The 23,603-nt window shown below is 58.5% G+C and overlaps 2 protein-coding genes across 2 annotated transcripts in view; one reads left to right on the top strand and one right to left on the bottom strand.

Moving 5' to 3' along the window:
* ABCC6 (ATP binding cassette subfamily C member 6) overlaps positions 1 to 5,222 on the top strand; it is a 52,263-nt gene extending 47,041 nt beyond the window's left edge. Inside the window, exons 26-31 of the mRNA XM_051847488.2 lie at positions 792 to 893; positions 1,502 to 1,648; positions 2,378 to 2,536; positions 2,622 to 2,788; positions 3,486 to 3,680; positions 3,995 to 5,222. Coding sequence (XP_051703448.2) covers positions 792 to 893; positions 1,502 to 1,648; positions 2,378 to 2,536; positions 2,622 to 2,788; positions 3,486 to 3,680; positions 3,995 to 4,103 — 879 coding nt within the window. The 3' untranslated portion in view covers positions 4,104 to 5,222. The remainder of the gene's footprint in view (positions 1 to 791; positions 894 to 1,501; positions 1,649 to 2,377; positions 2,537 to 2,621; positions 2,789 to 3,485; positions 3,681 to 3,994) is intronic.
* Positions 5,223 to 8,150: 2,928 nt separating this feature from the next.
* Positions 8,151 to 23,603, bottom strand: part of ABCC1 (ATP binding cassette subfamily C member 1 (ABCC1 blood group)) — a 130,811-nt gene continuing 115,358 nt past the window's right edge. The window contains exons 23-31 of the mRNA XM_051847486.2: positions 21,582 to 21,892; positions 19,961 to 20,160; positions 18,010 to 18,136; positions 17,413 to 17,514; positions 15,106 to 15,252; positions 13,957 to 14,115; positions 13,194 to 13,360; positions 11,888 to 12,082; positions 8,151 to 9,722 (exon numbers count right to left, since the gene is read on the bottom strand). Of these exons, the coding sequence (XP_051703446.2) occupies positions 9,614 to 9,722; positions 11,888 to 12,082; positions 13,194 to 13,360; positions 13,957 to 14,115; positions 15,106 to 15,252; positions 17,413 to 17,514; positions 18,010 to 18,136; positions 19,961 to 20,160; positions 21,582 to 21,892 (1,517 nt within the window). The 3' untranslated portion in view covers positions 8,151 to 9,613. The remainder of the gene's footprint in view (positions 9,723 to 11,887; positions 12,083 to 13,193; positions 13,361 to 13,956; positions 14,116 to 15,105; positions 15,253 to 17,412; positions 17,515 to 18,009; positions 18,137 to 19,960; positions 20,161 to 21,581; positions 21,893 to 23,603) is intronic.

The raw sequence follows: 23,603 nt of genomic DNA, 5'->3' as shown, positions 1-23,603 counted from the left end.
CTGCCTGACAGGAGGGAGTCACAGCTCTATATGAGCAGGCTTGGCTCGGGAGACCTTGGAACAGAATCTTTCTCCTGGTCTCAGTGTACTCATCTGAAAAATGGGCTAGCTGCCCGTCACCACCGGCACTGTAGACTAAGTACACGGAGCGCCTTTCCAGGTCACGGCTCGCTTTTCCTTGAGTATTGATCACAGCATGTGATGTTGGGTCAGGACAGATGTGTGTGTGTGTATGTGAGTAGCATGTGTTACCCATGAGGCCTGGCTCCAAGAGCTTCAGACACGGAACTCATGGAATGCTCCTGTCGGGAGGTGCTGTCGCGGGCCCAGGATTACAGCTGAGCCATCTCTGGCAACAAAGCTTAGGAGATAGCAAGTTTAAGGACAAAGTACGGGGGCGGGAGTGCAGGGCAGCCCTCAGAGGAGGAAGTGCTGGTGCCTGGGGAGCGGTGGCCTGAAAGCGGAGAGGGAGGGGACATGGGGGCAGTGGGTGGAGGCCCTGCCCCTCTGGGGAAGCTGTCAGAATGGAGTCGGTGGGCATGGGTGCTGCTGGGTGTCCACGGGAGGGCTGTGCACCCTCTCTGGTCCTGCCTCCCTTGCAGCAAGAGGCTGGCGCAGCCAATGTCGGGGTTCCCTCTGCACTCTCGGGCTCCCTGGGAGGGGTGCATTCCTGCCTGTCAGTCTTGGGCCCACATCCTTGGCTGCCCTGTTCCTGTGTCCTGTCCTTCCTCCCTTGGGTCGCAGGGATGGATGCAAGCCCATGTGTCTTCTCCCCCCCCACCCCCCCCCAGGTGACACAGACGCTGCAGTGGGCTGTTCGCAGCTGGACAGACCTGGAGAGCAGCATTGTGTCGGTGGAGCGGGTGACGGACTACGCCCGGACCCCCAAGGAGGTGACGGGGAAGCGGGACGGGGGTGCCCCAGCTGGGACGTGCAGGGCAGCAGCGGGCCCAGGCCGAGTGTGCTGTGGGCTCTGGAGTCTCAGCTAGGGCGGTTTGAGCGGGGACAAATCCGGCTTCCAGACAGAGCCAGGCAGGTCACCCATGAGGGACAGCAGGCCAGCACTGGGCTTCCTGGAGGGACACGTGACACCCAGCCCACTGCAAGCACGCGCTGTATGTCCAGTGCTCCTGTTCGCCCCATCTCACAGGTGTGGAAACCAAGGGTCGGGGGAGGGGGCATAGAAGGAGCTGTTCAAGGGCACAGGGCTTCCCCGTTGCATCGTTCTACGAGGGGAGGGTCCTCCCTTACCACAAGAGATGATGATTTGACCAGAAACAGTGGCCGATACTAAGTTACTATAAAAGAGAGAAAATGGAGCTGGCAGCGTCACTTGTATGTCATATAGTTCCTAGCATTGCTGTATTCCGTGCCTCTGATGGAATTCCCGTAACGGCCCTGTACAACAGCAGTAAATATGCCCCTTATCCAGAAGAGGAAGCAGACCGCGAGGTGTGGCAGGTTCCTCTGACACCCCCCGCCCCGTCCCCTCCTGCTCCAGGCCCCCTGGAGGCTGCCCGCCTGTGCTGCCAGGCCCCCCTGGCCCCGTGGAGGAGAGATCGAGTTTCGGGGCTTCGGGCTTCGGCACCGGCCTGAGCTCCCGCTGGCTGTGCACGGCGTGTCCTTCGAGATCCACGCGGGAGAGAAGGTGAGCAGCTTCCCAGAGGCCGGGCCCTGGCTTTCAGACTCTCCCCCTACACTGGACTGGGCGCTCTCCATCGAATGGCAGTTACGTAAGGTCAGAGCGCGTCTGTGCCGCTGTATTAAGTTTATTTAATACACCATTGCACCATTTCAAGAGCAGATAGTGCACACCTTGGAGGAAGGACCCTGGAATTTCTGCATCTCTCGCCCCAGAAAAGTGTTACCTGGCACCCAGTGGGCGACCCACGTATTTCATTCTCCGTTAGACAGTTTGAAGGAGGGATGGACAGACGGATGATGGGAGGGAGAGGGGCAGGTGTTGAGGGTGGGCGGGTGGAAGAGGGACGGATGGCCAGGGAGGTGGTGATGGGAGGAAGGAAAGGAAAGGTGAGGAGGGAGGGGATGGGGGCCATGCAGGGTGGGGACCGGGTTGAAGGAAGATGAAGGGAGGTGGAGGGGTGTAGTTAGGAGGGTGGAGAAGGGTGGTGACGGCAAAGCTGTAGGGGATAAATGGGTACACAGGACAGAGACGCCAGGATGAGGGCAACAGGGGAAACACACAGGAGCAAGGTGTGATGGACAGGTGGCAGGGTGGGTGCTCCCAGGATGACAGGTAAGGGTGATTCTCAGGTATAGGAGAAAACATCTCCCAATGGATGCCCACAGACCCTCTGGGCTGCTTTCCTCTGGCCAGGCCTGGTTGGAGCAAGCATCGCCCTGCCATCCCCTGCAGGTGGGCATCGTGGGCAGGACAGGGGCTGGGAAGTCCTCCCTGGCCGGGGCCCTGCTGCGGCTCCAGGAGGCGGCGGAGGGCGGGATCTGGATCGACGGGGTCCCCATCGCCCACGTCGGCCTGCACAAGCTGCGGTCCAGGATCACCATCATCCCCCAGGTGAGCCTGCGGAGCAGGGAGAGCAGAGGCGGGAGGCAGGGCTGGCACCTGTCCTTACCACCGCCGCCCCTCCCACCCCGGCCAGGACCCCACCCTGTTCCCCGGCTCCCTTCGGATGAACCTTGACCTGCTGCAGGAACACACGGACGAAGCCATCTGGGCGGCCCTAGCCACGGTGCAGCTCAGCGCGCTGGTGGCCAGCCTGCCTGGCCAGCTGCACTACGAGTGTGCCGACCAGGGTGATGACCTGAGGTATGGGGGGACCTGTGGCCGGGCCTTGGTGGGTGCTCACTGCGGAAGAGCGGCTGCTGTGCCGGGTGACTTCCTGTGGAGAGGAAGCCGAGCATGGCAGGAGGCAGCCTGAGCCACGCTGGGTCCCCAGGGCCAGATCCCATCAGGGGTGTGGGGGTGTCATGGGCCATGTGACCTTGAACCCCGCTTGCCTGTCTGCAATCCGAGAAGCTGTTGCATGCCAAGGGGCTGCTGTGTGATGAGCACGTGCGATTTTATGGGACTCTGTTTTCATGGCTGGGTGAGGAAGGACCTGTTAGGAACACTTTCTGGCTCTGCCTCTCACTCACCTTGACCTTGGACAAGCCACTTAAGCTGTTTCCCCATCAGAAAGACAGAACATTGCGTCCTTTGAGGTCACTATCAGATGCAAACCTGTGTGTGCACAGGTGCTTAGAATGCGTCCCAGACATGGTGAAGGCTGTAGGCTGGAAACAGCCGGGAATAGAAATAGAAAACAGCCATTTCACAGGTGGGGAAACTGAGGCAGCAAAGACTGGCTTGCTGTGCCTGCCACCCCCTGCCCCCCGCCCCTGCGCTCCAAGATGGCAGGTGGGGACCACAGGCATGGAGTCGCGTGCACACACAGGCACCCCACTTCTGTGGCTGTCCCAGAGGTCCAGGGGCAGGCACGCCTGACTATACCACTGGTTCCCAGCCTGGGCCAGAAGCAGCTCCTGTGTCTGGCACGTGCGCTTCTCCGGAAAACCCAGATCCTCATCCTGGATGAGGCCACGGCTGCCGTGGACCCCGGCACCGAGCTGCAGATGCAGGAAGCCCTGGGGAGCTGGTTTGCCCAGTGCACGGTGCTGCTCATCGCCCACCGCCTGCGGTCCGTGATGGACTGCGCCAGGTAAGCAGCCCCTCCCACCGGCCCACAGGGCCGCCCCAGTGGCAGCAGGGGATGGGACTGGGAGCAGGGATAGGAGGCCATAGGACAGATTCCCAAGGGCCACCACAGAGGGCACACCCCTGTATGCGGTTTTCAAAATACGCATGTTCCATGAACACCCCTCACAGAGATGCCAAGGCTGGTGCCGAGGCTCGGGTGGGGCTGCAGGCTGCCGGTGCGGCTGCCAGTGACGGAAAGCTGTACAGAAAGGTTTTGTGGGTGCAAAGCTGGAGGCCATGCTGGGCTCTCCCATCCCCTTCTCCCTCTTCCCACAGGGTGCTGGTCCTGGACCAGGGACAGGTGGCAGAGAGCGGCAGCCCAGCCCAGCTGCTGGCCCAGAAGGGCCTGTTTTACAGGCTGGCCCAGGAGTCGGGCCTGGTGTGAGTGGAGCCCTGCACCTGCCCCCCACCTCCAGACTGCAGAGCCTGCAGCATCCCCTGGCGTTGCTGTCCCCGTGATGTCCAGTCTCGTCCCCTCCCTGAGAGGAAGGAGGCAGTGTGGCTGGTGACCAGAGCGTCCGATCCTGAGGACCCAGCCCTGTCCACAGGACGACGCGGGCCAGGCTGCCTGGACTCATCTGGGGGCTCAGCACTGAGCCCAGGCCCCATCCTGGCGAATGAACCCAGAATCGCCATGACGCTGGCGTAGAGATGACCCACCCATCTCGCGCACATTCATCGTGTCTGGTGGTGCGTTTAGTATTATGCTGTCCTGGGTCCCTCCTGCCGCCATTTCCTGGCCATAGCCAACCCCTCTCCGGCCCCAACCACTGCTCCATCCTGCTGCTGTGTTTTCATGGCTGCCCCCTGTGATGCCAGTGTGCAGTCACAGCCAGGAACCACTGCCCCTCTGCCCCCATCGGGGTGCTCCTGAGCTGGACACACAGCCAGGTGCCCCACTGCCCCCCAAAAAGGGCTTTCCAGGCCCCAGCAATTTCAGTTCCTAGAGGAAATGCAAGGAGCCAGGACTCCTGGGTCCTGTCGGGAGAATGTGCCTGGGACCTGGCACACTTGATACACACGGTTGCAAAGGACCCAACTCCAGCTTGCCCGGGGAGCCCTGGCTGCGCCGGGAGCACCCGGTGCTTCTGCACCAGACACCGCTGACCGTCCAAGTCCACCAGGTGAAGGCCAAGCACTGGACTGAACCAAGGACAACAAGGCCCAGCTCAGGCCTGGTTCTGACAGTGGCCAGAATTCCAAGACTGGACTCAAAACCAGCTTCAGGGAGCCAGCATTGTAGCATAGCAGGTTAAGCCACCACCTGCAATGCCAGCTTCCCACAAGAGCACCAGTTCGAGTCCTGGCTGTTCCACTTCTGATCCAGCTCTGTTAATGCGTCTGGGAAAGCAGCCAAAGATGGGCCAAGTCCTTGGGCCCCTGCCACTCATGTGGGAGATGTGGTTGTTGGCAGCCACTTGGGAAGTGGACCAGCGGACGGAAGATCTGTCTGGCCCCCTCTCTCTAACTCTGCCTTTCAAATAAATAAACGTTTAAAAACAAACCCACAACTTCAGGAGTGAGGAAAGAGCTACACCCACAGTGGCCAAGCCCAAGGCCACTGGCAGAGAGGTGTGCAGGGCAGCGAGTGAGGCTGGGTGACTGCGTTGGTCTGATCTGGGTGGCCTGGTGACACTGCGTGGCAGAGAGCCGGTGAGCAGCAGAGGAGACGACACGTGGGACTCCTGGGCGTTGAATGGTAGTGCTCCGCCCACACACCTTGGTCCCATGGGAGTGGTGACCAAGACATCTGCCATCAGTCCCCTTGGCTGGGGGAGGGGCGAGCCACCCAGTTCAAACTCCCCAGTCTAGGCCACCTGCTGTCACCCAGGAGCCACTGATTATTGGGCAGCGGCTGTGTTGGAGTCAGGAGTGGCCAGGAACCCACACCTGCTCCGCCCCTGCCAGGTGGCTAGGACTCTGCAGTGGCCCAGCCTGCCGTCAGGCTGAAGGGGCCTCACAGCCCCCGTGTGCATGGAGTGCTCCCGGCAGCACTCGCCCAGGCCTCCTCCAGAGCCCCAGAGCCTTTGCCACAGACCAGCCTGGCCAGGGAGCAGAGGGTGAGCCATGGGGGTGTCTGGACACCTGCCAGGAGGGTGGGACGCCGGCGAGAGCCAGCAAGGTCACTGCGTGGCTGCCTTGCTCCACGCATGTCCCAACAGGGTCCACCTGGCCTGCGCCTGCCACCTCACTGCAGACACAGCTCTCCTAGCCAGGGGAAGCAACACAGTGTGGCCCCTTCCTAGAACCTGTGGACAGATGAAACAGCACAGGACGGGGTCTCTGCACCTGGGCGTTCTGTCTGCAGTGCCGCCAGCTCGCTGGCAACCTGACGTCCACACGAGGACCCCTCCTCGGCAACAGGGCCGGAGCCGGCTTGCCTGCCTTCCTGACCGGGTCCACGCTGTTCCCCAGCAGCGAGCACAGCACAGGGCACATGGGCTCCGTGAATGCTGTGTGCAGAGGGACGAGCGAGTGACACCACCACAGCCGATGGCATCCTCAGAGCACACGGGGGGCTGGGCCCTTCTCCTGCCAGCGTTCATCCTCCTGGCCTGGGCAGGTGATGACCTGTGGTACCCACGAGGGGATGCCAGTGCCAGCATGGCTTGGGTCCCTAGCAGAAGAACTTAGTCTGTGCATGCAGCTGCCCGTGCCCCACAGGCAGGAATTCAGCCAGGAAGACAGAAGCCCCCCATCTTCGGGGGCTCAAGGGGGAGCCAGCAAGGCTGCCCACCCTCCAGGGTGAGACAGCAGGAGGGAGGCACCGAGCACGGGGGGCCACAGGAAGCCAGGCTGTGCAGAGCATCGAGGACGGGCTGCCGCGGGGAGGTGGGGCCAGGGCAGGGTGGCCACACAAGCGGACGCAGGCACTGACGGGATCAACAACAGACCTGGGGTGGTGGGGGAAGGTGGCAAAGGACAGGAGCCTGGAGACCACCGAGGAAGGCTCTGGACTGGGACCAGCACGGCAGCAAGAGGAGGATGCATGGCAGAGTCCAGGTGATGAGAGAAAAGTTAAGTGAACGGCCTGGGGGCCTGGAAGCAGGAGGGAGCGAGACTGGACCGGCAGCTCATCACTGACCCCGTCAGCCCCAGTCCTGCCTCTGTCCAGGCCAGGGCCCCTCCCGGGAGGACTTTTGCAAACACCGAGGCCAGGGTGGGGTGTGTAGCAGGTGCGCACCACTGCTCCTGCCTCCCCTTTGTCCTGCTGCTATACCACAGCCAGTGAAGACGCCTGCCTCCCTAGCGAGCCCAGGCGCTGCTTCCACTCCCAGCTCCCCGTTAATGCCCCTGGGAGGCAGCAGGGGGACGGCTCAGGCAGCTGCGTTCCTCTCACTGGCCTGGCCTGGCCCTGGCTGCTGTGGGCATTTGAGGGAGCGAGCCAGCAAATGGAGGATCTCTGTCGCTCTGCCTTGCAAATAAAAGGAAAATGAAGAAAATTCAGTGAACGTCACCGATTTCTCCAGAACAGCAAGCTGCCCACCCCACATGGGGCTGCACCTGGGAGACGTGGCTGGGACCTGACCTGGGACCTCAGTGCTCAAGGTCAGGCTCTGAGCTGCACACTCCAAACCGACACCAAGGCCCCGCGCCAGGCAGATCCAACCCCTCCTCACCCTGCCAGTCCCGACCACACCAGGCCCTCCCACTGTGCACCCTCACGATCCAGCATCTCTGAGGCCAGTCATGCTCATGAGCCATCTGGCACTGCTGGCACGTTCCATCTCAGGATATGGCAAAGAGGTGTGGACCCCGCTACCCAGGCTCCCCCGGTTCAAAGCTGGAAACCAGACACCCCACCTCGCTACCCCAACTTTTAAACCTCAGAAACCACATCAGGACAGGGAGAAGCACTTCTCTCCCATAGGCACGCCCCCACGTCCCAGCTTCCTCTGGTTTGGCTGGAGCCACGTGACTGATTCTGGCCAATGGGCTGTGAGTGGAGGTGACACGTATCCCTTCCCTCGGGAGACGCTGATAGGTGGGCATGAGTCGTCCACATGCTCCCTTCCGGCAGCTGCTCTGGGATGGCACCCGATCCTCTCCAAGACTTGGGCTGGCAAAAAACACACTGCCTCCTGACGACTTGGGGCTCACTGGTTACACAGCCTGGCCCACCTACCCTCACGCCAAGTTTATGGGCGACGCTGGCCCGCACCACACACACACGGGCACTGCTACTCAGCTCCGGGACTTCACGGGGAAGAGCTGACAGCTCCCAAAGCAGCACCCAGGCACCTGCCCAGGTCACATGACCAACAAGTGACAAACACAGGACTCACGCCTGAGTGGGACTCAGGCCCGGCCCCGGCCTGCCGGCTAAACCCCGACAGTGGCGCCCACTGGAGATGACCAATCTGCCGCGTCCTGACTCGGCTGGAGAGGCTGCCATGCCCGCTGATGCCCCACAGAAAATGGAACGTTTGTCTAGAAAGAAATAATTTTTTTTACTGCAAATTATTTGCAAATATTCACGTTTCCAGTGTTAAGTCATTACAAAAAGATTCCCAAGAAAAACTTGGTTTCTTCAACGTGAGAGAATGGTATAACTTACAAAAAAATAAATATATATTTCACCTAAGAGAAGAAAGATGCTTTCTCTGGCTTGAAGTCAGCAACGTAATTCGTAGCAAGTACGACCCAGGGCAGCAGCGAGCGCGCTCCGCGGCCGGGGTCTGGCTTTGCTTGCAACAGAGACCCCCGCGGGACAGGCTGAGAGGGGCTCCGGGTCCATCCTCCTCCGGGAACACAAGCCCCACGGTCAAGTGCAGGCCGGCTTTGGCGACTCCCTGGGAAGGCTGGTCCTCGGTCCAATGCTTCTTCCCAAGGAATTAAACGCTTCTGACGGATTTTCTCCTGGGGGCAGTACTTTTTTCAGTTAAAAAAAATAAAATAAAAAGAAACTCTCTGATACTCGTGAGCAGAATCTTGTCTGGGCAGAGGAGCAGCCAACGCTGGGTTCTCAGCACCGCCACCCTGGACAGCCCAGCAGACACCAAGGGCGAGACTTGAGGACTGGAAACCAGGAGGCGACTCGGGGAGACTTCGGGTACCGACTGGTCACACCAGGAGGTGCCTGGCACTCTGTCCTTTGGATGCGTCCTAACCAGAGCAGCCCTTCAGCCCCTGAGGGCCCCAGCAGGGGCGAAGCCACCCTGGCAACAGGTGAGGAGCAGCAAGAAGGAGAGCCGGGGTGGCAGCAGGGCCAGCGAGCGGGGAGGTCGGCGCTCAGAGACGAGACCCCGACCCTGGGGCTTCGGGTCCAGACCCTCCGCTCGTCGGTGCGTGGGGGCAGGAGACTGCCTGTGGCCACTGCGGCAAGTCCCGGTGGAGGCCGCCTCCCAGCACCCCAGCTCCTGGAAGGCCCGACGGCTGGTGAGAGCATTATCTGGGTCCCTGGGACAATGGTGACAATGGTGGTGACGTTCACTGTACTCAACCTCAAAACTGCAGCCCCAATGACACGAAGCCTTCCTCGAGGAACCAGGCAAGGATGCTGGAGGCAGTGGGGAGAGTGGGCAGGGGGCCGAGGGCTTCTCAAAGCCTCGGCACCCCCAGACTTTGGATGGAGAGATCTCAGGCGTGGCTGGATTTGGTCACTAGCATCTTTTACACACCTGCCTGCGCCGGGAGCCAGGCTCGCGTTCCCTGGGGGCGGTGAAGGCATGTGTCTCAAGGGAGACAGGAAGCAGGTGTGTGTGTTTTGGGGACGGCGGCGTCTGTGTCTTGTCTCTCCTGTTTCCACAAGGCCGACTTCAGGCACAGGGCTGCAGGGTGGCTGCTGCTCTCTGGGTGTGTTTTGGTTTTCTGGGTTTGGTTTGTGTGTTTGGTTTCGGTGCAGGTCTGGCCCGGGACGCTGCTCATGGGCCCTGCAGTTCTGAGCTCCGGGGCTCACACCAAGCCGGCGTCCTTGGCCATGCTGTAGAAGAGGCCCCTCCGCTGCAGCAGCTGGGAGGGCGAGCCGCACTCCCTGACTTCGCCTTTGTCCAGGACGATCACCCTGCGGGGGGGGGGGGGGGGGGGGATGCACATGTGAGGGGGCGGGGGAGAGGAGCACGTGGCTGAGTCCCGGCTTTCGCTCAGGCCCCGGCATCTTCTGCCAGCACTGCTGCAGTAGCCCTCATCTACCCGCCCGTCCTTGGTCCCGACTTCTCGTGGACCTCCCGTTCCCAGGAGGCTTCCTCAATCTGCACCCTCACATCAGTCACACGGGGCCGGCGGTTGGCTCAGCAGGTTAAGCCCCTGCCCGGGACGCTGCCATCCCATATGAGGGCTCATTTGCGAGCGGACTGCTCTGCTTCTGAGCCAGCTTCCTACTAAGGCACCTGGGAAAGCAGTGGAGATGGCCCAAGCGCTGGGGCCCCTGCCACACACCTGAGAGACCTGGATGGAGTTCCAGCTCCTGGCTTCGGCCTGGCCTTTGTGGTCATTTAGGGAGTGAACCAGCGGATGGAAGATGTGTTTCCTCGCCATCCCAGCCCCCAGCCCTGTCACTGTGCTTCTCAAATATATATGTGATATTGCTTTAAAAATTAAAGGAGGAGTAACGGTGACACAATGCTATCAAGTGTTCACATTCAGTGTTCCGGGACTCAGAAGGTAACACACAGCTCCTAGGGCAGTCTACGACAGGCACGGCAGCCTCCTCCGCAGAGGAGCAGCCGGAGTTAGTACTTCAGCCTCTGCGGCCGGCGCTCCTATCACAACCGCTCCTCCGTGCTGCAGTTACGCGGTGAAAACAGCTGGAGATACGAAGACATCGAGCAGGTGCGCCTGTGTGCCAATACAACCTTACTCATGGGGCTGGCATCGAGGCATAGTGGGTAAAGCTGCCACCTTCGAAACCGGCATCCCATATGGGCACCGGTTCGAGTCCCGGCTGCTCCACTTCTGATCCAGCTCTCTGCTATGGCCTGGGACAGCAGTGGAAAATGACCCAAGTCCTTGGGCCCCTGCACCCACATGGAGGACCCTGAAGAAGCTCCTGGCTTTGGCCTGGCCCAGTGCTGGCCTTTGCAACCATCCAGAGAATGGAAGATCTCTGTCTCTCTGTAACTCTGACTTCCAAAATAAATAAATCTTAAAAAAAAAAAAAAAAAAAAAACAACTATTTAGAAAAACACAGGGCTGGATCTGACCTGTGGCCACAGTTTGCTGTGAGGCCAGGTGCTTGTGAGACCCCACACATCCCACCTCTCGGTTGCGCTGGGACGTGACATCATGGTGCCTGGCATGTATTAGGTGTGCAGGGGTAGTTTACAAACTCCCCACCCCTCCACTGCTTCATGGAGCCCCTGGAACACGCCCACACTTCCATCCGTGGTTACTTGGCCCTCCATGGTCCAGATTCTTGGCCCTGTCCCCTACTATAGCCCTCTCAGCCCTAACCTCCAGGCTCCTCCTGGTCAGTACATGCACCCCCATTTCAGACCCTTACTCTGGGTCCTAGAATGTTCTTTCCTTACCTCAAAGCTTAGCAAACAGCCATCAGTGCCAGTTTTTATGAGTAAAGCTTTATCAGCATAGCCACATTCCCTCCTTTATGTAACGCACATGGCTGCTCCACACAACCCATCAGAGTAGAGTAGCCACAAGTCAGCATGCGGCCACTAAGTTGACACTCTGGCCCCTGTTCTAGATCTTTCCACAGCCAACTCCTTCCCACTGCTGGGGCTCAGCTCAAATGTTGCCTCCTTGGAGGGGCCTTCCCTGACCACCCCCACTCAGCTTAAAGCACCAGGGCCACGTGACGCCCACATGGGCTGCTTTTTCTGTAGATAATCTTACAAACTATGGAATCAAATGGAATCCAGCCTGGACATCATGTATTGTTTTCCTTCTGATATTTAATAGAAAACAAACACTTTTAGTGAGCCCCTAGGGGCCTCTGGTGCTGACGCCCTCAGGGGTCTCAGCTGTCAGCTGCTCTGCCCATTGTCTGTGGCCCCTGACTAAGGTACTCGGTCCCTGAGGCAGGCACCCTTGTGGAGGGCCAGCACGGTGGGCCCTCTGTGCAGGTGTGCTGGGTGACGGTGGGATGCCAGGAATACCTGGTACTGCCCCAGGGACGGAACGGGCCCCGTGGCCGGGCTGTTACTGGGGATATGGACAGTGGTGAGTCAGCGACTCGGGCAAGCCCCAGGCCATGGGGGGTAGGGGCCTCACCTGGTGTAGTCCATGATGGTGTTGAGCCGGTGGGCAATGGTGAGCACGGTGCAGTCGTCAAACTGCGTCCGGATGGTGGACTGAATGAGGTCGTCCGTCTCCAGGTCCACGGCCGCTGTGGCCTCGTCCAGCACCAGGATCTTCGTCTTCCTCAGCAGAGCCCGCGCCAGGCACACAAGCTGGCGCTGCCCGACACTTAAGCAGGAGGAAACAGCCAGGAGATAAAGTGTCAAACCAACCCTGGCCCTGAACGCAGGCCTGAGCTAAGGGACAGGAAACGTTCGGTGACCCTTCAAATAGCAAAGCACGTCCATTGCCCACGTCTGTGCCCACAGCAGACATCACTAATCAATCACAACACCCCTCCTGTTGATTTAGAAGCAGGATAAGAATCACTCAACACAGGGCTCAGGTGCTATTCAAAAGCCTTGTCCAGGGCGGCACAGGGAGTAGTGTGGGACACAAAAACAGCCCTGTCCCAGGGGAGGGCCTGCACAGCTGACTCTGGACTCAGCCACGGAACTTGGCAAGGGGATGCTGACCAGGACAGCTAAGGCCAGCAGCAGCCTGAAGTGGAAATGCTCCCTGGGACACCACGCCTGGGCCATCTGCTCATGGACCAGGAACCTGAGCGCACCCTCATGGCCTCAGCTAAGGTCAAGGCAGTCAGCCAGCAGCCAGGTGATCTCCAGACACCCGAGTGAGCCAGCAGGGGCAGCAGGGCCACCCGGGTGATCACCCTGGCAGGTGAACAACCCACCCACTGCTGCTGCTCTCGACCACCACGCAGGCAGGATGCCACAGCAATGGGTAACTTGACCAGGCACTGAGAGGTGACACCAAGAAGGACCACAGAGGTTCCTGGCTGTGCCACACATCATCGCCGTGCAGTGCTGGGGAACCGCTCTTCTGCCCGGAGCCGCGTGGGCATTTACAACGTCATCCACAGGCCACGGAGACCGAGCGACTGAACGACCAGCCTGCTGCAGACATACCGGATTTCGAGTCCTGTCTACAGTCACCTGGCAGGGCCAGGCCGGGTGACTCCGGAGCTGGGCATTCCCCGCCCCTGCTAGTCGCTGGGCGGCTGCTGGGATTCCTTAAAGAAGGGTCCAGGCTGGGGGGAGGGGTGGACTTGGAGGACTCCCGCCATGCTATCTGCTGACTGGGATCGAAGCCCTCAGTAAGCGTAGTAACTGTCAGCCGATCTTAGCTGGCTGCAGCTGGCTAAGAAAGGCAACGTGCTGGCCATGCGGGTTATACCGCAGCGTACAGGAGCCTTGACCGAGACCGCTTTCCCGCCTACCTCAGGTTCTCCCCGCCTTCCGCACACTCGTGGTTCAGCTTGTCGGGGAGGGCGGACACGAACTCCTTCAGGTGAGCCAGCTCCAGGGACGTCCACACTTCCTCGTCTGAGTAGCGGCTGAATGGGTCCAGGTTCATGCGCAGGGAACCGGAGAACAACACGGGGTCCTGTCCAGGGAGAGGGGTGGATGCATGAGAGCCTCACAGCAGGCCTGGGGGGAATGGAACCATGCAAGATGGGGCTCAGGGCCCCTCAAAAACCACTCTTTCCAGAGACCCTCCTAGTGGGGCGGGAAACGCCAGCAACCCCGGGTTCAGCAGAACAGCACAGATTCCTTTCCGACAGAGCCCCCCAGAGCCTTCGCTATGCAAATGTACTAGGGCCCCCAGAGGGTGATGCCAGCTGTGAAAGCGGTGGGCTCCTGCCCTCTCCCCGCCTCGGACAGAGAATCCCAGACACTCCGGGCAGAGTTACACCTGAAGGAGACCTAGGAAGCGCTCACCACCTGCGGGGATGAGTCTAGAACACTCTTGCTTGTTGCCCTGCCTAGGAGAGCGGTCAGATTTTCTCATCCTGACTCTGACAGGCAGGAGAGAAAGACGACTTCGTGATGCTCAGGCAACCGCCTCCAGTGTGGCGGGGGAGGGGCCGGTCCCCAGTGAACTCCCAGCTGGGCGTACGTGGCCCCGAGGAGACTGCGTGGGAGGAGAGGCCGTGCCGTCCTGGTGGGGACAGGGGGCCGTGGGCCGCGGCAGGAGCCCACCTGGGGGATGATGGTGATCTTGAAGCGCAGGTCGTGCAGGCCGATCTTGGCGATGTTCACGCCATCGATGATGATCTCGCCTTCTGCTGACTCGTTGATCCGGAACAAGCCCAGCGTCAGGGAGGACTTGCCGGCTCCTGTCCGCCCCACGATGCCAACCTGCGGGCCAGGAAGGAATGCTGCTCCCTGGGGGTCACCCCTGCCCGACAACACCTTTGCCCCACAGTGGTCCAGTCATCTGGTCAACCTGACTCCCCCCACCACTGCCCGCTCCCTCTGCAGCTTCTCAAGGACCCCTTCAGGGGCTGTTTTGGGTTCAGGTCAAAGGTCGGCTTGCTGGGATTTCCCAGGGAACTCATCGCCCCTCTTGTAAATCAGCAGTGACTTTCAGTCGCAAGAACGTTAGGTAGCCATCACGTCTTTCCCCACCTTTTCTCTGCTGGTGACTTTCCCACCCTGAGCTGTCTCCACTCAGCCCCGCCTCGAGGGATTGAGGGATCCGGGACAGAGTCAACGACGGACATTCCTGACCTCCAATCACAGCCTCCCCTCCCCTCGGCTGGGCTCCTGAGAGGTGGGCCCCAGCCTGACAACTGTCACAAGGCCGCATGTGCAAGCTGGAGAGATTATCCTGTGGGAACGGAACACTCAGAGCCTTGGGGCAGGCACACTTGAACAAATCCTTATGTTTGGAGATGCAAATGGCCTTAGCCTGACTTCTGAGGAAATTCGTAGGATCTCAGGGCAAGGACATCTTCCAGGAATAGCTGGGAACCAGGGGAAAGTTCAAGCATCCTGACGACTTCACGCACCCCTCAGCCACGCTGGGGTCCAGGCCACAAACTCAGAGGCCCGGGGGAGCAAGCTCGTGAAGCGAGCGGAGAGAAACTGGGAGGCACCCACCGCGTCCACACCGAGCCAGGCAGAGAGCAGGGCCCGGTGCCGCCTGCAGTTCTGATAGTTCAGACAAGCAGGAAGTGGGATTTTTACACAAAATGCCCTAGCTCGCAGCCCTGTCAGACAGTGCCCGCCGTGCGCTGAGCCCAGGGGATGGGGCGTGCCTGTGTGGGGAGGTGACGCAGCTGGCTTCACCCGTGGATCCGTGGCCCACGCACAGGGTGAACAGGCAGGGACACGACGTGCACCTACCTTCTCACCACCGTCGATGGTGACATTGATGTGCTTGAGAACCAGGTCCAGGTCCTCCCGGTACCGCAGCCCGTAGTCCCGGAATTCCACTCGGCCCACCTGGGGCCAGGTGCTGGGTGGAGCCGTCTCCTGGATTTGCCAGGGAGCCTGGGATCACGGCGGGGGGACAGGCAGGATGGGAGGGTAAGCAATCTGAAGCCTGGCCCACCGAGTCCCTCTGGTCCCTCCGACCCCCTCGCTTCCCAAACATGCTTGCCCCAGGGCCTTTGCACGTGTACCTCCCTCTTTCTGGAATGCTCTTCCCCAAACAGCCTGCTCGCTCCCCTGCTGCACACCTCAGAGCAGTGCCCGTGAACCTGCTGGCCCCGAGTCCCCCTCTCATCCCCTGCTTCACTTCCCTTCAGAGCGCTGACTGCCCCACTACCCTCTGCGAGGACGGGCGCGTTCACGGTCACTGCCGCCTCCCAGGACGGATGGGCAGCCTCCCCTCCAGAAGCTCCTGTGTTTTTGACCTTTAGCATATCTCCATTTTACAATTTATTTATAATGTATCAGTAATTTATAATTTATAATATGAACTAAGAAAACACTGCAGGAGGGTAATTAGAGGGATCTGGAGAGAAGTGGGTGGGACTTTTCAGCTATAAAAAATGTAGATTTGCATATTCATAAGGACTACAGTGATCTTTATTTTCCCTTGTACTCTTCAAATACAGTCTTACTATAAAAATGTAAAAATAAGTTAAAATCAAATAAAATACTTTTAAAAGCTGAATTCAATGGAACATGTACTTTTAATGTGTGCACTATAGTCACTCAGCTTTTATAAAAAACCAACTAGAGGCAGGCGTCTGGCGCAGCACTGAAGTGGCCACTTGGGCTGTGTGCCTCCAGTATCGGAATGCCTGCTTTGAGTTCTGGTCACTCTGCTTCCAACCCAGCTTCCTGTTTGTGCGCACCCTGGGAGGCAACAGCTGATGGCTCAAATGCTTGGGTCCCTGCCACCCCCGCGGGAGATCTGGACCGAATTCCCTGGGCTTTTTCAGATAACTGAGGAGTGGACTAGCAGATCGAAGATCTCTCTCTCTGCCTTTCAAATAAAATGAAAGTAAATTAAACTTTTTTTAAACCTTAAGATTTCTGAAGAAATCTGAAAACTAAATAAATTTTTTTGGTGCAGAACTCCTAGTGTAATACACGCTTGTTCCCACAGGGGGTGCTCGTCCACTGTGAGCAAAGCTCTGAGAGAAGGAGAGGCAAGCCAGACTCCTGCAGGCTGGGGCGCCGGCCCTGGTCTTACCCGCAAAAGGGGCCTTTTTTTAGAGGACGGGTGGCACAAGGTGCAGAGCCCTGCGGGCCTGGGCAACCGCCTCAAGCTGTCAAATGGGACAGTAATGGCATCTGAGTCCTAAGGCTGCACGAAAAGTGAATGAAAGACTACGTCAAATGTCTAGGGCAGGGCCTGGCGGACCACGAGGGCACAGTGTGCACGCATCACCAGGCACTGCCACATCACCAGCATCACTGCCAGGACTGCCGGCGGGGGTGTGCGAGGCCTCGGGCGGCAAAGTCTGGAGCCCTGGGTCCTGGTCCCAGCTGCTCTGCTGAGCCACACGTGACCCTGGATCCGCCACTGCCCCGGGGTCCATTTTTCTCCATCTATAAATCAGGGACTTGGGGTACGTAACTGCAGGGGTTCCCAAACTCTGGCCAAGGCCTCACCACATCTGTGTACTAACTCTTAATACTGTGAACTCATTCACCCTTCATTTCTCAGCTTATCTCAGAGGAAAATTCATCTAGCACCACAAGTGGAAAACCCACACCGTGTTCCATAAAAGAAAGCCCCACAAAAGCACGCAGCACGTGAGAGAAGGTGACTCAGACGGTGCCTGCCCGGCGAAGCTCCAGCATCGAGACTGCCCGCTGCTCAGCGGTCTGCTGCAGGAAGACTTTCTCTAGCACGGAATTCAGAGTTTCTGGGGTGTCACCATGAGGCAGGACACAGAATCGGAAGGGAAAATGTCTCCTCGCTCTGCTACGAACATGGGCTGTCCCAATGCCCTGACAGCACCCCATCACCCTGGACGTGCGCACTGCACACTGCGGGAGAAGCTGGGGTACACGAAGCACCTGTCCATCTAAACGGGACAGGAGACGATAGGAGGATGGACTTCCACCTGGTGGGGCAAGCAACACACCCCAACTGCCCAGACACAGAGAACACACAAGGCACGGCTCAGGTCTCTTTCGGGCAAAGCCACCGCGGACCGAGGCCGAAAGGCTGGGCCGAGGCCCTTGCTTTACCTCCTTCTCAGTTTCTGAATACTCCTTGAGTCTCTCCACGGCCACAATGTTGGTCTCCATCTCGGACGACATCCGAACCAGCCAGTTCAAGTATGCGGTGACCTGTGAATGCCAGAGTCGCGAGGAGCTACTCGAGTGGACTGAATCACTATGAACTTTCCAGGTAGGAGACGCACAGAAACCAGCCAGCCCACAGGCAGAGTTGCCACACTAAGCAAGTACCACATCTTCCAAATAAACCACGTGCCACACAAGTAATCCAAAAGGAAATCAGCAAGTATTGTGAGCTAGGTCGTGGTAAGTAAACACAATGTAGCTAACTCGGAAGATGCAGCTAACAGAGTGCTTGGGGAAAACGTGTGGCTTTAAAAGTACCTCCCTTACAGATGGAAACATCTTCTCGGGCCTACAAAGTCTCCCTGACTGATGGGAATCCATCATGTCAAACTGCTCCAGCTCAGGCAGGTCACCAGCCTTGGGCCCACTCCTCAAACCCCACTCAGCCCCTTTCCTCCCCACTCCACTCCCACAGGAATCCAAGCAAAGGCCCGGGGAGTGTACAAGGGGACTGACAATCCGGCCTAGCAGCCCTCCTACCTGCAGCGAGTACGACACTGAGAGGCCCACCAGGCCCGCGCTGAGGCTGTGCCGGGAGATGACGGCAAACAGCGCGGCGAACAGCACGATACAGTTGCCCACACACTCCAGCCGCACGGCCAGCCACCTGCAGGGACACGGGGGAGGGCACGCAGACGCAAGCAGTCAGTCTCCCGGGGACGTGGCCCCCGGCTCCGCTAACTGAAGTGACCGACACAGAGGCCTTCCCAGCTCGGCTCATCTGGAATGTGCAGCCTGGGCAGAGGGGGCAGGGTCAGGGGACACGGCGTCTGTCTCTAACCATCTGGCCAGCTCGGGGAATAAAGCTGAGTTCTCCAGAAACGGCCTTCCAGGAATCTAAAACTTCCCTTTTTAAGGACCAAGTTTTCTCACTTTCTCACTAAGCCTTTAAAGTATTATTCTTATAGACATCTTTAAAAACAGATGTCACGGGGGCCAGCACCGTGGATCACTTGGTTAATCCTCCGCCTGTGGCGCTGGCATCCCATATGGGCACCGGGTTCTAGTCCCGCTTGCTCCTCTTCCAGTCCAGCTCTCTGCTGTGGCTCTGGAAGGAAGTGGAGGATGGCCCAAGTGCTTGGGCCCTGCATCCACATGGGAGACCAGGAGGAAGCACCTGGCTCCTGGCTTCGGATCAGCGCAGTGCCGGTCGTGGCGGCCATCTGGGGAGTGAACCAGCAGAAGGAAGACCTCTCTGTCTCTCTATCTATATCTCTACCTGTCAAATAAAAACAAAACAAAACAGAAAAAACAGATGTCATGGAAATGCCTACATACTAAGAAGTCATCAACTGTAAGAGACATCGGCGATCTGAACTCTGGGCAAGAGACAAATTGAGAGGGGAGAAGCTAACTACCATCTTACTCATTTTTACGTTTTCAGTTTTATCTTTTTCTTTTTAATTTGAGAGGCAGAGAAAGAGAGAAACAGAGAGATTCTTCCATCTGCTGGTTCACTCCCTAAATGCCTGCAGCGGCCGGAAGCCCAAAGTTCAGCCCAGGTCTCTCGCGTGGTGGTGGGGACGCAGGGACTACGGCCACTACCTGCTGCCTCCCAGGGCGTGCATTAGCAGGAAGCTGGAATTGGGGGTGGAGGCTGGGACCCGAACCCAGCGCTCCTATATGGGACGTGGGCATCTCAGGGGCTGCTTAACCGCAAGGCCAAATGCCCGCCCCCAAACCCCCATTTTAAATGCCTCCTTCATGTCCCCAAAGATTTCAGAAACGTTAACACATTATTTTCCCTTCTGAAATGCACGGACACTTGTTGGAAGCTGCCTTCTGGAAGGATCGAGAGCGTGAGACGCATAGGTGGCGCCCCTGTCCCCAGGGAGACGGTGTCCTCGCTCTTTCCCATCATGGCCCTGGCGCTGCACGTCACGCATCCTCGTGTGAGCCAGACCCTGATGGACTCCTTGCTTTCTGTAAGGAAGCCAAGGCCCCCGGCGATGCATGGTCTCCCCTCGCAGCTGCACACAGAGAGGCGAGATGGCACCAGGTGGGCTCCCGGGTGGGCACTGGCCCCCTCCAGGGCATTCTCTACCTCTGTTCCCCAAACATCTATCAGGGTGCAGATGGACCAGCGGGGCTCAACCACACGCCTCTCTGGACTTCAGCAAATAGCGAAGTTCTGTCTGCACCCCCTGTATGGACAGATGCTCCTTGCTCGCTCTGGAGCCACAAAGTGGCGGTTTCATACAATGCGGCTTCAGACGCACCTTGCACCCCTAGATGAGGCCTCGCGGGAGAGCACCTAACCCCGATGATGTGGTGTCACCAGGACACTGGCTAAGGGGGGAGAGCTGCAGAGTTTCTGGCTCCAGGGGAATGCTGGTACTCTCCACACTCCCGTCCCTGCCCTCCCCCAGGAAGAAGGCACGAGGAACGTGTGGAGGCGCAGGGGTGGGCCCGCTGCCACAGGCCGGCGCACCTGTTGGCCACGATGCTGGGGTAGTAGGCCTTCTGGTTCTCGTCCACCTTCAGGTCGCTCTGGCGGATGAAGCGCTCCTGCTCCTCGAAGGCGCGGATGACGCTGACGCCCAGCAGGGTCTCGTTGAAGTGCGAGTACACCGGGGAGCGGCTCACCGACTCCAGGCGCTTCAGCTGCCGTGATGAGGCCACGTAGAACCTCTGCATGGGGTGTGACAGGGAGACAGAGATGGGGGAAGGGAAGGACCTCTCCCCCCATCCTCCTGGGGCCGTGCTTGAGGAGTCTGGACGTGACTACGATCCACCTGCACCCCACCCCCAAGACAAAATGTTGGAGGTGACTTTTTTTTTAATAAAGATTTATCTGCATTTTAATTTATTTATTCAGTTATTCAAAAGGCAGAGTGACAGAGAGAAGGAGACAGATCATTGATCCACTAGGTCACTCCCCAAATGGTCGCAACAGCCAGCGGTGAGGCAGGCCAAAGCCAGAAGCCAGGAACGGCACGCAGGCTGCCACGTGCATGGCACGTCATTCAGTGCTTCCCGGTACAGGAGCAGGAAGCTGGACTGGAAGCAGGACAGCCGGGACTCAAGCAGGTGCTCCGATGTGGGTGCTGGAGTTGTGAGTGGCGGCTTCACCTGCTGCGCCACGATGCTGACCAGTGCAGGGCTGGTCTCAACCACCCGGCACTGCTTCACTCCCTAGACGACCACATGGCCAGGGCTAGGCTGAGCAAGAGCTGGGAAAGCAATCCAGGTCTTCCATGTGAGGGAGAAGGATCCAATGGCTCAGGGTTTCATCTGCTGCCTCCCAGAGTCGGCATCAAACCCAGGCAGCCCAAAGTGCAAAGTGGTGTCGTAACCACTAGGGCAACACTGGCCCCACAGCTGCTTTCTTAATGGCAGAGCTGGAGGACTTGGAAGGTTGTTAGGGAACAAGCCCTCCTGGCCTCCCACCCTGGCCAGATGGGCCACAGCAGGTACTGGATGTTACAGCCATGGCTTTTACAAGGTTGGCAGTTTTGTTCTGGGTGGCCACTCAGGCTTCAAGCTGGAGGTGGGTTTGCCCCTGGGGCCCCAGAACCCTGGGACCCAAACTTGACAATTCCCAACCCCCAGCAGGCACAAATGGTTACACTAATTCCCAGGGAGTTTATTTTTATTTATGTGAGAGGCAGGTGATCATGGTGGGAGGCTGGAAAGACAGCAAGATGGATCTTCCATCCACTGGTTCAGTGCCCAAATGCCTGCAATCGCTAGGGCTGGACCAGGCCAAAGCTCGGAACCAAGCACCCCATCCAGGCCTCACATATGGTTACAGGGACCCAAGCACTCCAGCCATCCTCCACTGCCTCCCAGGTGCACATTAGCAGGAAGAATGCTCACTATGTTGTTTAGCCACTATTACCTGTGTCTCTGCTACCTGAGGAGGCATTAGGGAGTTAAGGACTTTATACTGAAAGACACTTTTAATAATAAAAGTGACTTTATAGCTAAAGGTAGCATTCTCTTTTCAAATTTACAGCTAGAAGAACAACACACACAAAAAAGCTGGCAAGAATCCACTGAGGGCTCACGGGACGGAGACCCACCCCCGTTTTCCGCAGCACACCTCTCACCTGCACAAAGAAGTAGACGAGGCCCAGCGGGGGGATGATGACGGCGGCGATGGGCGTGGCCAGCAGCACGATGATGCAGGCGCCCACGACGCTGAACAGGGAGCCCATGAACATCTTGATGACCTGTGGGATCATGGAGTCGACCGTGTCCAGCTCCTTGGAGAAGCGGTTCACCAGGTTCCCGCTGGGCGTCCGCTCGAAGAAGCTCATGGGTGAGCGCAGGACATTGTGCAGCAGGTCCAGGTGCAGACGGCGGGAGGCGAAGATGCCCCCGATGGACACGGCCATGGAGTAGCCAAACACGGCGATTCCTGCAGGCAGGCTGCGGTCAGCGCGGACAAAGCAGCCCAGATCCCAACCTCCTAACAACAGTGGCGGCCACAACAAAGATGACAGTGGCCAGTATTACTCAGCGTTTACTGTGCGCTAAGCTGGGAGGTGCTCTGAGTCTGGGATGTGAGTGAGTCTCACCTTCACGATGCTTCAGAGAGAGAGTTCTATCACTACCCTTTTCACAAGGAGAAACCAGGCCCACATCGGTGAATTCCTTTGCCCTGGATCTCCTCAACCCACACGGGAAGCAGAGCGCGGCCCGAAATCCAGGCAGCCTGCCCGGGGCCATGCTCGTCCCCTGTGTGCCCCTTTCCTCTACACCAGCGCAGTCCCGTGGAATTCTGCACTCCTCGGCCTCTGTGCTGCCCTGCGTGCCAGCCACTGAGCACCTGCCAGGTGGCCAGTCCAACCCAGTACCCGCATTTTAAATCTGATCTCACGTTCACTAACTGCAGTTCACACAGCTACCTGCACCTGCAGTGTCCACACTGGGTACCACAGCTCTAATCAGACGCTGCTCTGTGTGGCCTCAGCTGAGCACCACATCGTCCTGGGTCTCTGCTTTCCCTTCCCTCAGCTATAATTGGGAGTCCACAGTCTTTTCCCTACTGGCAGGGGGAGGAGAGGTTAGGGACGGATAGGCTCAAGAATCCCCATCTGCTGTTCCAACGGCTTCGTCAAAGCCACCTCCCGGATCCTCTCAACACTCGTCACGTTGCATGGCACTGGCGCCAATCTCACAGGGACATAGAGGGCCCCACCTCCACCCCCTTAATCAGAAAGAAATCCAACAGGCAGAGGCCAAAACAATAGGCCCTGAAGCCAACACTGCCCAAACTGTCTCTGCCCTTAGCAGCTGTGGAACCTTCCAACAAGTCATTTCACCGCTCTGAACCTCAGCTTCCTCATCTATAAAACTGGGGCAGAGACACTTAGCTCTGAGCATGGTCAAATGTGCAGCACTGACCTTGCAGTGTGCCTGGTACACAGGAAGTGCGCAAATGTGGGAAGTGTGTGCTCCTACTGTGTGCATGCATCACACACACTGAACGGACACGTCTGGATAAAAGCACACAGCACAGCAGCCAGGGGCTCCCGGGCCACACCTGCCTCGTTCTGTGCCAGGGACACAGAAGTCAAAGCATATGAAAGTGTTTCCAGAAGAGCCAGGCACCAAGCAGAGACTCTGTCAACGATGGCATGCTGGGGGCCCAAGGCAGCACACAGAAGGGGTAGGGCAGGGCTCCTCAGTCTCGTCACTGTTGACAGATGAGGCCAGATGACCGCTCCGAGGCCTGTGCTGGGCACCGTGGGATGGTGAGCAGTACCTCTGGCCTCTAGATCATCAGCAACAGCCCCCGCCCTGCCAAGCCTCAACAACCCAAAGCATCACAGGTATCAAATGTCCCCGGTGCAGCGTCGGCATCCCACATCATGCCAGTTCAAGACCTGGCTGCTCCACTTCCGATCCAGCTCCCTGCTGGTGGCTCGGGAAAGCAAAAGAAGACGGCCCAAATACTTGGCCCTGCATCCATGAGGGAGACCAGAAGAAGCTTCTGGCTCCTGGCTTTGGCCTCCTAGCCCTGCCTGTTATGGCCATCTGGGGAGTGAATCAGGGGATGGAAGATTTTCTCTCTCTCTCTCTCTCTCTCTCTCTCTCTCTCAAGATCTGCTCTCCTCCTCTATCTG

The sequence above is a fragment of the Oryctolagus cuniculus genome, chromosome 19 (genome assembly GCF_964237555.1).
Source record: "Oryctolagus cuniculus chromosome 19, mOryCun1.1, whole genome shotgun sequence".
NCBI classification, from domain to species: Eukaryota; Metazoa; Chordata; class Mammalia; order Lagomorpha; family Leporidae; genus Oryctolagus; species Oryctolagus cuniculus.
This window is presented reverse-complemented; position numbering and strand designations above follow the sequence as displayed.